This window comes from Pygocentrus nattereri, chromosome 21, assembly GCF_015220715.1.
Source record: "Pygocentrus nattereri isolate fPygNat1 chromosome 21, fPygNat1.pri, whole genome shotgun sequence".
Taxonomy (NCBI): Eukaryota; Metazoa; Chordata; class Actinopteri; order Characiformes; family Serrasalmidae; genus Pygocentrus; species Pygocentrus nattereri.
Window position 1 is genome coordinate 20,657,973 of NC_051231.1, and position 16,985 is coordinate 20,674,957.

General features: G+C 37.2%; 1 protein-coding gene across 19 annotated transcripts in view; it reads right to left on the reverse strand.

Annotated features, from left to right (window-relative positions):
- Positions 1-16,985, reverse strand: part of nfasca (neurofascin homolog (chicken) a) — a 137,486-nt gene that overhangs the window by 52,829 nt on the left and 67,672 nt on the right. For 18 of the 19 annotated variants that reach the window (XR_005129296.1, XM_037532442.1, XM_037532444.1 and 15 more), the window contains 5 exons: positions 16,448-16,623; positions 9,772-9,789; positions 6,244-6,349; positions 5,275-5,471; positions 3,516-3,638 (listed from right to left, as the gene is read on the reverse strand). Coding sequence is in view for 18 of the 19 variants with exons in the window: in XM_037532442.1 (XP_037388339.1) it covers positions 3,516-3,638; positions 5,275-5,471; positions 6,244-6,349; positions 9,772-9,789; positions 16,448-16,541 (538 nt within the window). In the remaining variant the exon portion in view is untranslated. The remainder of the gene's footprint in view (positions 1-3,515; positions 3,639-5,274; positions 5,472-6,243; positions 6,350-9,771; positions 9,790-16,447; positions 16,624-16,985) is intronic. The other variant, XM_037532445.1, reaches the window with a different exon arrangement.

Sequence of the window (16,985 nt, forward strand, 5' to 3'; positions counted from 1 at the left end):
AAAGTGTATTGTTTCACAATTGCCTTCAAAAGTTTTGGAATAGCAAGGTCATTGATTTTGTCTTTGATATACACTAAAGACACTTGGGTTTGAGATCAAAAGATCAAAATGAGATGACAGATCAAAGTTTCAGCTGATTTCCCCCATAGGAAAGAAATTGAGATCTCATCTTTATGCCAGGTACTCCTAGACATGGTTAAGTCCAGTTTAAAATCAGAGTGAGACTTCAACCATTTTTCCCTGTTTCTGAAATTTGGCTCCTGAGATATAACCCTCAGATGTTCTCACTTTGATTAAAATGTTGTCACGCATGTGACTTAACTCTTTAGTGTTTGACTCATCTCACTGCAGTCTCAGCTGAATAATATCTCTTTAAGAGTGTCGGATCTCATCGTTGTCTGAAAGTGCAGTAGGTGACCTTCTGTTTTTCTCATTTATCACCAGGATGTCTTATAGGGAAATGCTGATGTCAGTCTTCTTTTCTCCTAGGGGGGTTTAGTTAAAACAATTCAGAAATCAGTCATCCTTAATTAATATAATATTGAGATGTGCTTAATTTCTTAGAGACAATCTTAAGAAAGAAAATGTTTCCTCTGGGCTGATATTTACAGTGAAATGTGTTACACGTCTACAATGTGGCACCTTTTGTTTAAAGCCACCCATTTTTTAAGTGAGCAAAAATACTGGTTGACAGGTGCTTCTTGTTGCCTAGGTGTGCCCTGTTACATCGACTGTACGAATAATTCATAGCTCTAAATGTCCATGGGTTTCATCTATAAAGACTGCATTTGCTGTTAAAAAGGATAAACCAACATGAAGACCAGAGAATAGTCTATGGGAGAAAAGCAAGCCGAATCAAGCCATTTTAAAGCTGGGAAAAGATGGAAAATTGACCAGAGACATTGGAATTCTTAAAAAAAAGTTCTGGTGTTTTATGCACTGATGGAACAAAGATTAACTTCAACCAAAGTGGTGAAATGGCCAAGATGAAGGAAAGAAAGGATCTGTTCATGATCTACAACACACAATTTATGGTATAAGCATGGTGGAGGTAGTATCATAGCTTGGGCTTGCATGGCTGCTTCTGGTATGGACTTGCTAAACTTTATTGATGAAGTATTGATGAGGCAGTAGCAGAATTAATTCAGAAGTCTACAGAAAGATGCTGTCAGCCAATCTTAATCTTCTTAAGCATCTAATCTAATCGGAACCGTCATGCGAAAAAAAAAAATGACTCAAAGCACACTGCCAATAAAATAAAATATGCCTCAAGGAAAAGGTGCCATGTTGTAACTTATTTAACATATTTAGATGTAAATATCAGGAAACAATAGCTGAAATTCTTATCTATTTCTCAATCATCTTTTGATCTCAAACACAAAGTTTTTCGGTGTATAGCAAAAACAAAAGAATTTGCCTTGCTGTTCCGATACTTTGGAGGAGACTGTAATACAATAAACTTCATATTCTTACATCTTCCCTGTACATCCTTAGTGAAAAGCTTATTAGGTTTGGCAAATAAAGCCTGTGAGCTTCTGAAAGCTTAGTATGCAAAGCTAGTGTGAACTGCACTTTGTCACTCATGCCATTTCCTAGACTGTGTCTCTTCAGGATACAGTGAGGAATGAGGGTGAGATGCAGCTGAGTGAGCTGGCAGTCATTAAGAGTGACACAGTAACTCTGTTTCTGATGTTGATGCCGTTGGCTAGTCATGTGTTTTATCACAATAAGTCATGCTAAATGCAGGGCAGCTTCAAGAGATGGATGGTGTGGTCATGTAGGAGGAGCAAAGTACAGAAAGGAATCTTCACACTGACACAGACTGACACTGCCCACTCATCTTTCACTCACTCATTATCTATGCCACTTATTCCTCTGGGTTACTGGTGGCGCTGGAGCCTATTCTAGGGCTTCTGCCCACTAGTGCTTATAAAGTTATAAAGAGTGTTTCAGCCTGAACTTTTTGAATGAGGCCCAGTGCAAAGGAAGCAAGCAGAACAGAGGTCATTTACATGTATCAGTCTTGAAGAGACTGTAGCAAAAACTGTAGCAAAAACATCCTGTTTATTCTAAAGTGTAAAACATTTTGGTACATAACATTATTGCAAGTGGACCTCAGGAGAAAAAAGTAAAATACATAATTGTTGCAGAATATGGGCCTTTTAGTATCTTAGAATCTACTCATATTGAAGTGTTGCCTGTACTGACCTATCCATGTTCTGCCCGCAAATGCATTCTTTCATAGCAACTGTTTTGACGTTGAAGAAGCTTGTTGTTTGAAGAGCAAAAATCCCACTCATTTGTAGGGTGGAGTTTAGATTTGCTACGTAATATTGACTTTTCAGCTTAAAATTCAACACTACTAAACTGAATTATGTTGTTTTAGCTGATCAAAATGGCAACAAAAATGCCACCATGCTAACATTAGCTCAACTACATGACAAAAACTATACCCAAACCACCCTAACAGTGTGACCTTTTACACATGCACAAAATAAATAACATTTGAAAATAACAATGGAACTAAATTATCTTGACAAAAACTGGATTTCAGTTTTTCATTACATTTCTTGCCAACATTCTGTAAAGTTTTACCAACCTATCAACAGCTGCTGCGATAGAATTCATTTGTGGGTGGAGCATAGATATGTCAATTACCCACAACCTTCTAATTGGTAGAGTGTTAAGTATGTTAATTGGAGAACACTTTAACTAGTAATTTTTTGTTTTTTAAATTGCAATATTTATATCATAAACCTAAAATAATCATAGCAGGATTTTTTCCCAACATCATTTAGTATTTTACCAGTACTATGTTACCAATGTAATGAATATGCCTAATAAATGGGCATGTGTGACTCCTGAGGTTGAGGCTGCTAAAATGCCTTCTCAGCTCTTTGCGAGGCACTGCAGTCCCATGCACACATGCTCTCACTCATACATGCACACTAGCTCAGCAGTAAGACACAGCTACCCTCAGGACACGGTGGGTGAGAGAGAGAGAGAGAGAGAGAGAGAGAGAGAGAGAGAGAGAGAGAGAGAGAGCAAGAAAGAGTGACACTAGCTATGTTTCCATTCAATTTCTGTGCAAATTGCAATCGAACTGAAAATGCAAAAAGACATACTTGCAATTTGCCATCCATCAGCTTGTTTCCATCAAACCTACATCTAAAACTAAAAATGCTTCACCTAATGAAGACATTTCCTGTAATAAAAATACTGTTATTACACAAGTATTGGTTTCCATCTCTAATTTTATATCGTAACTTGTGTAATATTGGCTTCTCTAACTTTTCTATAAACTACTGATAATTGCATTTTTATTTTATTTCTTTTTTTCCAATACAGGTTTTTGTAACATTATCAATAATATCCACTTCTACAGCTACTTTTTGAAGCAAAAAATTCCTTGGATGGAAATGGAGCTAGTAATAGAGAAAGAAATTTACAGAGAGACAGAAACAGAGGCAGTAAGTACAACCAACCAACAAACAATGAAGAAGAAAGAGGCATACCACTGTTCATCCAGAAGGTGTTCGGAGGAGGCAGGCCAGGAGGTGGATTGCAGGGCAGGATCAGCGGAGACCCCTCACTGACCACCACTGGCTCCAGAACCTCTTTAGGCCACAGTGGAGACTCTGAAGAACACAGGACAGAGTCAAAAATGGGCCTATATGTATTTTCTGAGTGTTTGTATTAATGTATGACTATGTAGATAAAGCATGTAGGTCTCATGGCTACTGACTGGACATTAATACATAATTAATACATCCCGTCTATAATCCAGTCATTCACATATACCATAATGACAAAAGAACATTGCAAATTCCAATGAATTTGGAACGTTGTGTAAAACATAAATAAAAACAGAATACGATGATTTGCAAACCCTTATCAACCTATATTCAATTGAATACACTACAAAGACAAGATATTTAATGTTCAAACAGATAAACTTTATCGTTTTTTGCAAATATTCACTCATTTTGAATTTGATGCCTGTAACACGTTCCAAAGAAGTTGGGACAGGGGCAACAAAAGACTGGGAAAGTTGAGGAATGCTCAAAAACACCTGTTTGGAACATTCCACACGTGAACAGGTTAATTGGAAACAGGTGAGTGTCATGATTGGGTATAAAGGAAGCATCCCTGAAAGGCTCGGTCATTCACAAGCAAGGATGGGGCGAGGTTCACCACTTTGTGAACAACTGCGTGAGCAAATAGTCCAACAGTTTAAGAACAACGTTTCTCAATGTGCAATGCCTGCAATGGCCTGCCTGCAGTCCAGACCTGTCTCCCACTGAAAATGTGTGGCACATTATGAAGCGCAAAATACGACAACGGAGACCCCGGACTGTTGAGCAAATGAAGTTGTACATCAAGCAATAATGGGAAAGAATTCCACCTACAAAGCTTCAACAATTAGTGTCCTTAGTTCCCAAACACTTATTGAGTGTTGTTAAAAGGAAAGGTGATGTAACTCAGTGGTAAACATGCCCCTGTCCCAACTTCTTTGGAACGTGTTGCAGGCATCAAATTCAAAATGAGTGAATATTTGCAAAAAACAATAAACTTTATCTGTTTGAACATTAAATATCTTGTCTTTGTAGTGTGTTCAATTGAATATAGGTTGAAAAGCATTTCCAAATCATCATATTCTGTTTTTATTTATGTTTTACACAACGTTCCAACTTCATTGGAATTGGGGTTGTACAGCGTTTCTCCTGAAAGGGTATTGCTTGGAAGTTTGACCCCCTAAATGAGCTAAATAACACAATTTCCAACTGCAGTCAGACAATGCTCGAGTTCAAGTGAACACTACTCACCGATGATTACCCTGTTACTGTACCGTGTGTACTGTACCGTGTTACTGTACTCACTATAATATAATAAAATAATAATTAGAATTTTTTTGATAAAAGCCTTTTGTTTTCTGGTTTCTTTCATTATTTGCCTGTTACTTTTAAAACTGTGATATAAGTGGGATGTTGTAGCTTCATTTAACTAAGGTGTTTTCCGCTTCTGTTTGTCTCACTCAACCCAACGGTGATTATCAGTCAGTAAGTCAGTCAGTCAGTGACTCAGTAAGAGACAGCAACTCTTATAGGCTGGCCCATGGAAGATCCAGCAAATATGTTTTGAGAAATAAATGTTCAGATTGGGTGTTCTCAGATAACAACCTGACAGCAATCTATGGCACAAGCCGAAGGCTGAAACCATTAGATGACACAGGCCTTCCATGCTCTTCTGCTTAAAGATCTCATAGCTACTCACTGGATACTCGTAGGAGTATTTTGTTGGAAACTGCAGTGCCAAGGTCATTTGAAGCGAAGCACTGGTATTCTCCTTCATACTCTTCAGGCTTTCCTCCAGTCTTGAAGCTTATTTCCAAAGTACCGGAGCGCTTCCGCATGGACACACGCGGGTCTTTCTCTGCATTAAAGTACTTTCCATTCCGCCTCCACCAAAACCTGTAACATTTAGGAATATTTTACTTATTTATGCTGAAGATAATTACAAAGATTGGCCAATATTGAAGACCAGGGAGAAGTTTACATCAACAATGTATATAAAAAGATTAGGATGCTGACTGGAGGACATAAAAGATCCATGTAAATGTTCAGTTCAATAGTTGACCCACTGGGTACATTATTCTAGCACAATAGTTCCCCCAAGGCTACACTAGTGGCAGGTTATATAAAGCCCAATAGGCCTGCAAACAAACAGCCTGTCTGAATAGAAGCACTGTGCTCAGCTGCCCAGGCCTCCTTTTACGTAAGCTGGGAGAGGGATGGGACTAGATGGGACCAGAGCCCGCTGCCCCGCTGTCCGTCTCTCTGAAGGCATAGCAAGGGGAAGAAAGTGGGCAAAACTGGCAATGCCACCTAGCAGAATGTGCTTAGCTGTCCATGCCCATACTAATGACTGTCAGATTTCATTAGACAGAAATACAGAGAAAGAAGAGAGAAAGAGAGAGATGAGAGGGGATAGAACAGGACAAAGGACAAAAGGGCAGGACATTGTGACAGGACAGTAGGGACAGCGAGATTGGACAAAAGAATACCAGTAAAATAATAGCATGCAACAAAGTAAAAGTGAAAGACTATTTAAGATGTAAACAAATGGAACTCTGGCTATTGCTAGGGTTAGGAATGTGAAAATGGGCATAGCTGACTGAGACAAAAAGGGAGGGAAAGAAGAAAAGAGAGAAAGAGAGAAATAAAGGGCTTTGTGCATCCTTACATTGGCACAGGGTTCCCCTTGGCCTCACACTCAATGATGATGTTATCTCGGGGATCTACAATGTAGTCCTTCACAGACTGCTTCACAATGGTAGGGGGCTGTTTCACTGAATGAAAAAAGGAAAAACATATCAGCATAGCTCCATGGATAATCTGGAGAAAAGTGATAATCTGGAGAAAAATCTCATGTACACAATTTTCCCTTTACCGCAAATATTGATAAGCCATGACATGATTTGTCTGAAGTATGTTTCTTTGGTTTTGCACTGGATATAAGCAGCCAACATAGCAAACAAATAATGGAAGCTTATTATGTTAATAATAAAATTTCTCTACAAATCCACTGATACTCTCAGTTCTTCTTTAGCTGAGTTACACACCATTCCTTTATCAACCCTCCATAGTGAGAGCTTTTTCCTCGTCTCTGAAACTCTCTCCCTCCAGCAGTCCAACATTAATGTTGTTATTATTATTAGCATTATGCAAAGTAAATGCCTAAATCATTCACATTCTTGCCCCATAGCATGTCGAGTTAAGTAATCTCACTTTGACCTTTGTGTTTCATTAAACTATTATCTATAAAAACACACAAAAGTCTGAACAATATTCAAGCTTTAAGATGGCTGCTACTATTGTTCACAGCTATGCTAAGCATGTTTGACAATTTTGACAGATAGTATGACCGTATGACAAACAGTGTCGATTACTTATTTCTAAGCTACGTTAGCCTCATATCTCCGGTTTAAAATTAAAGAAGCGAAGTTCAGACACAAAACTTGTCTTGGCTCAAGGACTATATGTAAGGAACAAACGTGACATTTTATTTTTTAACTGCACTACACAAGTGGCAATTCACACCAGAAGGGGAGGAGGGGACACTAAAGAGAACTAAACAGAACACCATTGCCCTCGTAAACATTTTTTTTCAAGTTTAAGCATAACTAACAAAACGTGTCTAAGTATTTGTTTTCCCTGCTAGGAAAATCAGTATAGACCAGCATGCCTGGTCACCAGCACCTGCACAGATTTGGATGCTGGTATTCTTGTCACCCAGTTAGCATGCTGGGTGACCTGCTCAAGACCAGTATAAACCAGCATAGACCAGACTGTTATTTCAGCAGGGTTGTCTGGCTATATACTTGATGCTGTAGTGCTTTTCTTGTCATTGTTGTCAGCCTTGTAGCCTTGCTATGTCTTAAAAAAACAGTTCTGTTTGCCATCATTTTTGAGTATAAAAGTTTGAGTCAGTCCCATCCCATAGCACCCCCACCCCACCCAACCCGAGGATTGATCTAACACCTTCCACTTGAGCTACCTGATAGTATTCGACTGATGTCATGCTTGTTGCCGTCACCATATTGTTGACATACCACTGGCAGCATCCTGACTGCCTAATGTCATGAGGAGAAAGTGACTAAAGAGCTGAGCAGGCAATGGAGAATTTTTTGATATTGAAAGGAAATACTTTCAGTTTTGTCACTATACCAAAGTTTGCTCTTATCACTTTGTCAGAGGTTGAGAAATGTTCATTATTGATCATTGCATCTGACTGATGACTGGAGTCATACTATTTAGGTCCACATTTGTGTTGCTTTAGCTAGACAATGAATGCAGTTGAGGGAATGCCAGTGTGCTAGCAGGGCTTACGTTAGCTTAAGCTAGAGTCAAGCCAAGACTGATTAACCCCATTAAACACAAAAAGTAGCTGTTACTCATTTCTGTGATCATGACAATACTTGTTGGTGTAGTTGATGGTACAAAAGAAAGAATACTGTTGACCCTTTCACAGGTGAAACAATTATAGGATTCTAGTGATTTGTATGCTTTTGCGGTATTTAAGGCAATAATAGATGTCTGGATATGCTACTGTGGGTATAAACATATTCAGGACTTTAAAATAACTTGTCAATCTAAATTGGATCAACAGCTCCAATCAAATCTGCTCATACACATTATGCTCACTGAATATCAACAATATGGCTGCTGGATGTTTTTCTGTGTTTTGTGAACACTATCTATAAAGTATTGGACAGGCCTTTAAGATTGTGTCAGGGATTCTTATGAAGGGAAATGGCAAGACCAAGTGGACAAGCTTGTTAAAAGTGTTAGTGAAACAAAAGATGTCCTGTTTGTGCTCTTATACGGTTTTCCGAAGTTCAAAAGTAGACTCTTCTTCTCAAATAACTAGCTATTATAGTAGTACCTCAGAAGAAGAGCTCACTGCTACTACTAACACAGATTTTACGTGTTATGTGTTATGTTTAGAGCATCCTACATTTAGACCTTCTCATAAATCCTACAACGCAGACAAACAGCAGACCAGGAGACCAGGCCAGTAGAAGGAGTGTGCCAGTACGACTCTCTCAGTGATGGAGGTTATAAGATCACACCCTCCCCATGCACCTCCTGTTGTCATTGGCCCCTTCAAAGCTGGGCTCACTGTATAATACATATTAAAGACCATTTAGGCGCATGACTGCTGATTGTTTTCCACCCCTGCTAAAGGTCCACTCACTAGTTGAGTGGAAAATGTGTTCTGGCATAATATAATAACTAAAAATTACTGTTATGTAATTTAATGTTCAATACTTTTCACTTGTAGCTCATGGTAGCAAGTGAAAAAAATCAAACTTACAGATTCAAACTTTCAAAAAATATGTACTATACTACTGAACAAGTTCAAACTGATTTAAGGAAAAAAAAGTTTAAAAAAACAACGTAGTATTCATATATTTACGAGGATTATACCATAACTAATTTAAACCCAGGGCTTTAACTGAGTTAGTAAATCCAGTAGTATATACAAAATATAATTTATAGGGTACTTTCTATTGAGAGGTGGCTGTCCGAAACCCCAGCCCCTAAATTTCAACTTGTGATAGAAATACTTCAATTAAAAAAAATAAATAAAAGTGTGTTTTTTAAAAGATCTTTATTTTCTTTCAAAGTGTAATTAAAATATTTCATTTTTCATTATAGTTTATTGTTAAAATAATAAAATGATTTTAAAAAATTGTATTCAAAAATTCTGTCCTACATTTTCATGTCACTACCAAAACACAAATTGTTTTAACCACACTCCTGCCCTTAAGAGCAGTCCCTCAGGGCCACATGGTGAGCAGTTAGATCACATTACTTTGAAGTAAATGTCTTAAAATCAGTGTGTAACATTGTAAGAACCGTCACTTCCGAAACACACATGTGACTGTTTAATTACTTTTAAAGAATACATAAAAATGATGTTACTACATCCAGACTTCTAAAGCTTATTATCATCTCTGCCTAGGCAATTTCTAATCTTGGTCTGTTTGGAAACTTGTAGACTTAGAACATGTGCAGCACAACGACAATATGAACCTTAATCTCTAGTACACAGCATTAACACACTCTAGAAGAACTGGGACAGTGTCCAAAGATCAGCACTGGCTGAATGTTTCAGATTTTAGATCTGATAACCTCAGCTTAAAGCTTAATTGGAACAAGACGCTTTTTAAATGAACAAGTTAATCCGTGTTAATGAAGCACTTACAGTCCTGCTGGATCCTTGCTGTTAGTTCCAGGGGAGGGGTAGCCAGAGAGAAGAAAAACAGGAGATGTAATGGTGAAAGGGAAGGACAGAGAGAGACTGAATAATGACTAAGTAGTATGTTTAAAGGGCCCATATCACAGAAAACAAAACTATTTTTTTAAGATTAAAAAAAATCTTGATTTAGTAATAAAAACTGTTTAAAATGTGAGTCAAAGCTATCCATCTATAGAAAATAACAGTCCATGCTAAACACATTATATATATATATATATATATATATATATATATATATATATATATATATATATATAAAATGTGTTTAGCAGCACTTTACCTCAACAGTTTATGCTGAAATTATAATAAGTATTTCAGTACAGATTACTAATGAATAAAGCAGCCAATCAGAACAGAGGTCATATACATACAGTCATATGCAGAGGTTTGGTCGCCCTGGTCAAATGACCCGTGTTGTTAATTTTCTAAACGTATGCATACTCTAGAGAGAACTCACTGTTGCACTTTTAATGCACAAGTAATGTTTACTTTAACATTGGGGGAAAAAAAAGACATAAAATGTGACCAGTGCAAAAGTGATGGCACACATGTACAACCCCAATTCCAATGAATTTGGGGCGTTGTGTAAAACATAAATAAAAACAGAATACGATGATTTGCAAATCCTTTTCAACCTATATTCAATTGAATACACTACAAAGACAAGATATTTAATGTTCAAACAGATAAACTTTGTTGTTTTTTGCAAATATGCAAATATTCACTCATTTTAAATTTGATTCTTGCAACATGTTCCAAAGAAGTTGGGACAGGGGCAACAAAAGGGGAGGAACGCTCAAAAAAGCATTCCACAGGTCAACAGGTTAATTGGAAACAGGTGAGTGTCATGATTGAGTATAAAGGGAGCAACTCTGAAAGGCTCAGTCATTCACAAGCAAGGATGGGGCGAAGTTGACCACTTTGTGAACAACTGCATGAACGTTTCTCAATGTGCAATTGCAAGGAATTTAGGGATTTCATCATCTACAGTCCATATTATCATTAAAAGATTCAGAGAATCTGGAGAAATCTCTGCAAGTAAGCGGCAAGGCAGAAAACCAACATTGAATGCCTGTGACCTTCGATCCCTCAGGTGGCACTGCATTAAAAACTGACATCATTCTGTAAGGGATATTACCACATGATCTCAGGAACACGTCAGAAAACCATTGTCAGTGAACACAGTTCGTCGCTCCATCTACAAGTGCAAGTTAAAACTCTGCCATACAAAGTGAAAGCCATATATCAACAACACCCAGAAATGCTGACAGCTTCTCTGGGCCCGAGCTCATCTGAGATGGACTGACGCAAAGTGGAAAAGTGTCCTGTGGTCTGACGAGTCCACATTTCAAATTGTTTTTGGAAATCATGGTGGTCGTGTCCTCTGGGCCAAAGAGGAAAAGGACTGTCTGGATTGTTATCAGCGCAAAGTTCAAAAAGCCAGCATCTCTGATGGTATGGGGGTGTGTTAGTGCCCATGGCATGGGTAACTTGCACATCTGTGAAGGCACCATTAATGCTGAAAGGTACATACAGGTTTTGAAGCAACATATGCTGCCATCCAAGCAACGTGTTTTTCAGGGACGTCCTGCTTATTTCAGCAAGACAATGCCAAGCCACATTCTGCACGTGTTACAACAGCGTGACTTCATAGTAAAAGAGTGCGGGTTCTAGACTGGCCTGCCTGCAGTCCAGACCTGTCTCCCATTGAAAATGTGTGGTGCATTATGAAGCGCAAAATATGACAGCAGAGACCCCGGACTGTTGAGCAACTGAAGTTGTACATCAAGCAAGAATGGGAAAGAATTCTACCTACATAGCTTCAACAATTAGTGTCCTCAGTTCCCAAACGCTTATTGAGTGTTGTTAAAAGGAAAGGTGATGTAACACAGTGGTAAACATGCCCCTGTCCCAACTTCTTTGGAACGTGTTGCAGGCATCAAATTAAAAATGAGTGAATATTTGCAAAAAACAACAAAGTTTATCTGTTTGAACATTAAATATCTTGTCTTTGTAGTGTATTCAATTGAATATAGGTTGAAAAGTATTTGCAAATCATCGTATTCTGTTTTTATTTATGTTTTACACAACGTCCCAACTTCATTGGAATTGGGGTTGTATTACGATATGTTAAATTCAAATTGGAGCGAAGTTTTAAATTTATGTTCCTATAGAGGATATGCTGATCTATTTTCACAAAATAAAATATGTAATTTGACCAAGTGGCAAAATTAGCATATGACTTTATATCAGCAGTAACAAAAACAGCCTGTTTAAGGGATAAAGCGAGGTTTGATAATGGTCATTCAAACATATATAAGAAATGGAAAAAATATAAGGCAGGAAAAATGTAGGATATGGGCCCTTTAAGGTTTAGTAAAAGCAACAATAGACATAGAATTCAATCAGTTACACTGCCAGACAATTAAACTACCATTATACTAAATGACATTAGAAAGACACATTTCTAAAGGTATTATTAATATTAGGAATACAAACTTATTCACATAACAGACATCATACATTACAGATGAAATACACATAAGACAGGCTTAGGCGCTATCACAGGAAAAGACATACCTGTTAATGGATTACAGGCGTGTGGAGAAGAGAGAGAGTGGAATGAAAAGAGAACAAATTCAGTTAAGCACATTTCTAAAGCTTCACTGTCATGTCAAACAAACAACATGCAACATAAATTAATATGACACATTAAAAAACAATGCATCACTGTCAATCAAGATATTTTTGACAGCATATTTGCATTTAGTATTAACTATTGCTCTTCTTTTGTTGTTTAAAATGATAGACTTGGTGGGGGGCCTGGCATATTTCGTAATGACTGTAATCAGTGTGATATATGATTGTGAGGAACCAAATGTGGCGTTCTATTGTGCCATACTAATTTAAAAAGATGACCTTTATCAAGAGATCTCTATATGTCTACAGTCATTTTGATAGTAATTTTGCGACAGGTGCAACTCTGGCTATTTATCATCTCACTTCAATCATAGCATATGTACAAAATCTCCAGGGGACGGAGTATCTTAAGGGAGAGACAGAAGAAGAGATATAGGAGCCAAGGTCAGCTGCAAGGCGAAGACAGCCCTCATCAATAGTGGACTCATCAGTAAAAGGAAGGAAGGGGGTTGTGGGCCAAACTGAACAGAGGGCTACATGCTAACAGCGAACCACCTACAGAGAGGTCGAGAAAAGATCCCACAAATAACAAAAAAACACTGCAAAACTGTTTATAGACATGTTCTGTATGTTCTGTCTTGATAAGGATAAAAATAACTAAACTGAAAATCTGAATCTGGAATAAGACACGTATAAGTCAACACGCATTTCAATCAGTGATTGGAAATATGACAGTATGTTATGGTTTATGGTTATCTCAGAAGCTTTTCTGAGTACATAATGGGTATTGCCAATGCTACTATACCATTAAACAACTACATGTATAAAAAGATTTAGACCAAATATAGAGCCTGTAAACAACAACAACAACAACAACAACAACAACAACAACAACTAGTCAATGCTTGAACTGCATAGTAACAAGTAGCAGATTTTATGTCATTTCTTTATAATACTTTATAAGATTATTCTTTTTATCAGGTAAATGTATAAAATGAATTTGGTCTGTAAGTTCTGACGAATTAAAAAAAATACTTTCAATGATGTCCAGAGACTGCTGTGTATTATCAAGAATGATGTTACAATTTATTTAACATCCAGAAACCCTCATATCTGAAAAGTGCTGATCAAATCTTGTCAAATCTAAATAACTTGACAAAAAAAATCACTGTAAATAATTACAGTATAGAACACAGTCTAGAATACACACTGTACAGCGTATAATGACTCAAATAACTTTAAAATGTTGAATAAAACAAAAAATAACTTTTGGTGTGTAATTAAATCTATATTGTATAAGTTATGCAAATAAAACAACAAATTATTAGTATAAAAAGTGATTTTAAACTTCTGAACAGTATATGAAACAGTCGATTTTTCCTGCTTCTCTTTCTTAAATAATTTATTTTTACAAAAGTTCAACGTGGTGCTACTATTTTGCTTGTGTACTTTACCCATTCTAACTCATTCATCAATCTCAGGAAAACTAAATATCGTTATATGCATTGTGTACTGCATAAACGTCTCCAAGTATCACGATACAGCACTGACCAAAAGTCAGAAATCACTGGTCATTCAATGAAAAGTAGAAAACAGAACCTTACAAAACTGAAGTTAGTCAATTATTAAAGGCTATACATAAAATGTGAGACAATGTCATTCCATATGAGACAGAACCTGAACATCAGACAGAATATACTATATTAAAATATCATACCATATGCTACATAATACAAAAATATAAAACAAAATTTTCCACAGTATAATAAACTACTGAATACACATGCTCTGTTTCCAATCTTTAATAGCAATTTCCAACAACACATAATATCTTCTAAAAGCAGATGCTACTGGATCCATTTGAAAGGGTCAAGAGGTCACAGGCTCTCATGCTTTTCTCAGATGCGAGAGCTGTGGTCCAATCCTCTCCTTCTGCAGAGATCAATAGAGGTTTATGACACTAAAAAACTGAAAGAAGCAAGATGGAGAGAATGAAGGAGGTGTTGCCCAGGGAGCAGGAGAAGGGAAAGATGATTAGGAGGTGTTGACAGCCTCTGGTCAGAGCAAATCTGCCCTCATTGTTCAGAGGGGTGAGGACACCCCTCCAGAAGGTGGGGACAGGGGGTCTTGTCCATGCTCTCTCAAATCATTCTTCATAGGAGGCCAGTGTGAAACCTGCATCACTATTGTTGAACAGAGAATAGAAATTGAAGGCACCAAAAAGAGCAGAAGGGAGACTGCATTATCTTTTCTCTTTGTTTGAAATCTCTGGAGAAGTCTGAGAAATGGGGGAGTATTTTCCATGTCCTTCTGCTAAATTGGCTTCGCTATGATTCAAGACAATGCCATGGATGAAACTGACTTGCTAGAAATGAAAAATTGAGACATTAAGTTGTCTAGTGTCTGGGGCAGCACGATATGGACATAAAACTAGTACTGCAATTATCGTGCAAAAATCATGCATGATGTAAATTACAATATATCTTGCAAGCATTATTTTGACCAACATTATTTACCCTAGTTGGATTACATGCACTTTTGATTCATCAAAACATCCACAGAAACACAAAGAAGTAACACAATAAAAAGCTCTAAGATTTCTATAGTAATTCTATAGTAATTAATAATCACTTCTGTAAAATAATCCTCTAAGATACGCTACAAGCGAATTTTCATTTATTTTTCAAAAATTTGACATAATTCAATGCCTGTGATGTATGCAAAGTCACTTAGTGTTCTAATGTAAATGGTGCATTTTCTTTACAATGGGGTCACAATGGCCCTTATTTAAAGGTGCATAAAAATTGGGCAAATTTGACCACCTTAGATGACTTGCGAAACTACTCTGCATCTGGTCTGTAGAGAGTAGAGATTTAAGTATAAATAATGAATCAGCTTTAGTTTGAAAAAATCAAGCACAATTCATGCAGTAAAGTGATAACATTCAACATGCACGTGAGGCATGTTGAATGGAGTCATTGGTATTATTGATGATATTGACAATAGTTTTGGTTAGTTAACAGTTGACTGTGCTCACCTTTACAATATATATATATATATATATATATATATATATATATAATTATATATATATATATATATATATATATATATATATATATATATATATATATATATATACACACACACACATCTGGTTCATCAGCACTGCTGTAAACAATTCTGTGAGTGGAGCATTATGAATTATGCAGGAAAAACGACAGGACTCCCTTTTAAAGTAATCTATAATGCTTGCGGAGTACTCTACAAATCTATAACAACTATCTAAAGATTCCTTAAGATTTCTAAAGCAATTCTTGTGCTATTACTAGGATAAGATGGGTCAAGCTGCTCAGAGTAATAAGTAAAAAAACACTTATTTGTTGGCAGGCTCATCTGCACATTGCATCCTTCTAGGATATCTGTACTGGAAATGCCAATATCAGGATAACAGTTCAATAATATACTGTGCAGCTATGCTAGTGCCTATAAAGTCTGTGAAGTGTTCTTTATGGAGAATTTTACAGGGAAGAAACAACACAGTGCACAACATGAAAAAGAACTCATAACAGCCTCTCTGGGTGGTGTGAAATAATGATAGAAGATGACAGGAAGCATGAGGACTCAAAACTAAGAGCATGGCATATATTTATTCACAATACAAGTGTTGAAATCGTCTGAATTGAGTGCGAGGTGTATATGTATGTGTGAAGGGGGTGGGGGGGGGGTTGGCTACGTGATGCTCTCTCTTCTCACTATTTCATTTAGACATGTGCTGTACTTTTTCCTCTCTAATGATATGCTTACAGCACCTCCACATTAACATGTAACACAATCATGCACCATAAAAACTTCAACAAAAGCAGTTTAAACAATCACCACACACTGCCAGCAGTCTTTTTACCCACCAAGTCTGCATTACATCAAAACTTAATTAATCTAAAAGCTATAATGACATATGATATCTGTGCATATGACTCACGGTCTAGAGGGACGTCGATGGGAGCCACCTTCTTCCACAGCAGCACAATGATTGGCAGCACAGCCAGAGCCGCTCGCTGCCCCTGCAGCCACATCTCTCTCTCTCCAATGAACGGCTGGCACCTCCTTCCTGGCTCGTTTTTGGTTTAGTGGCACACCTTTGGCAGCGGCTTTGACCTATGGCAAGAAAAGGTCACTTTTGTTAATTTCCTGACTTGTAAGCAAATAGCAAAACACATAAAACTACAAAAACAACATTCACTATTCATCAAAACTGCAAGCATCATTTTTGTATTGCATTGTAAGCCTATGTCAGCATTTCCTGAACAGCATCATCAATATACACTCATCAGCCACTTTATTAGTTAGACCTTGCTAGTAAAAGGTTGGACCCCCTTGTCTTCAGACCTGCCTTAATTCTTCATGGCATACTTTCAACAAGGTGTTGGAAACATCATCACAATCATTACTATCCAAAAACCCCCTCCATTTTGTCTTGATTCTTACATTACTTTTACGTCATTTTAGCCCTTCGGATG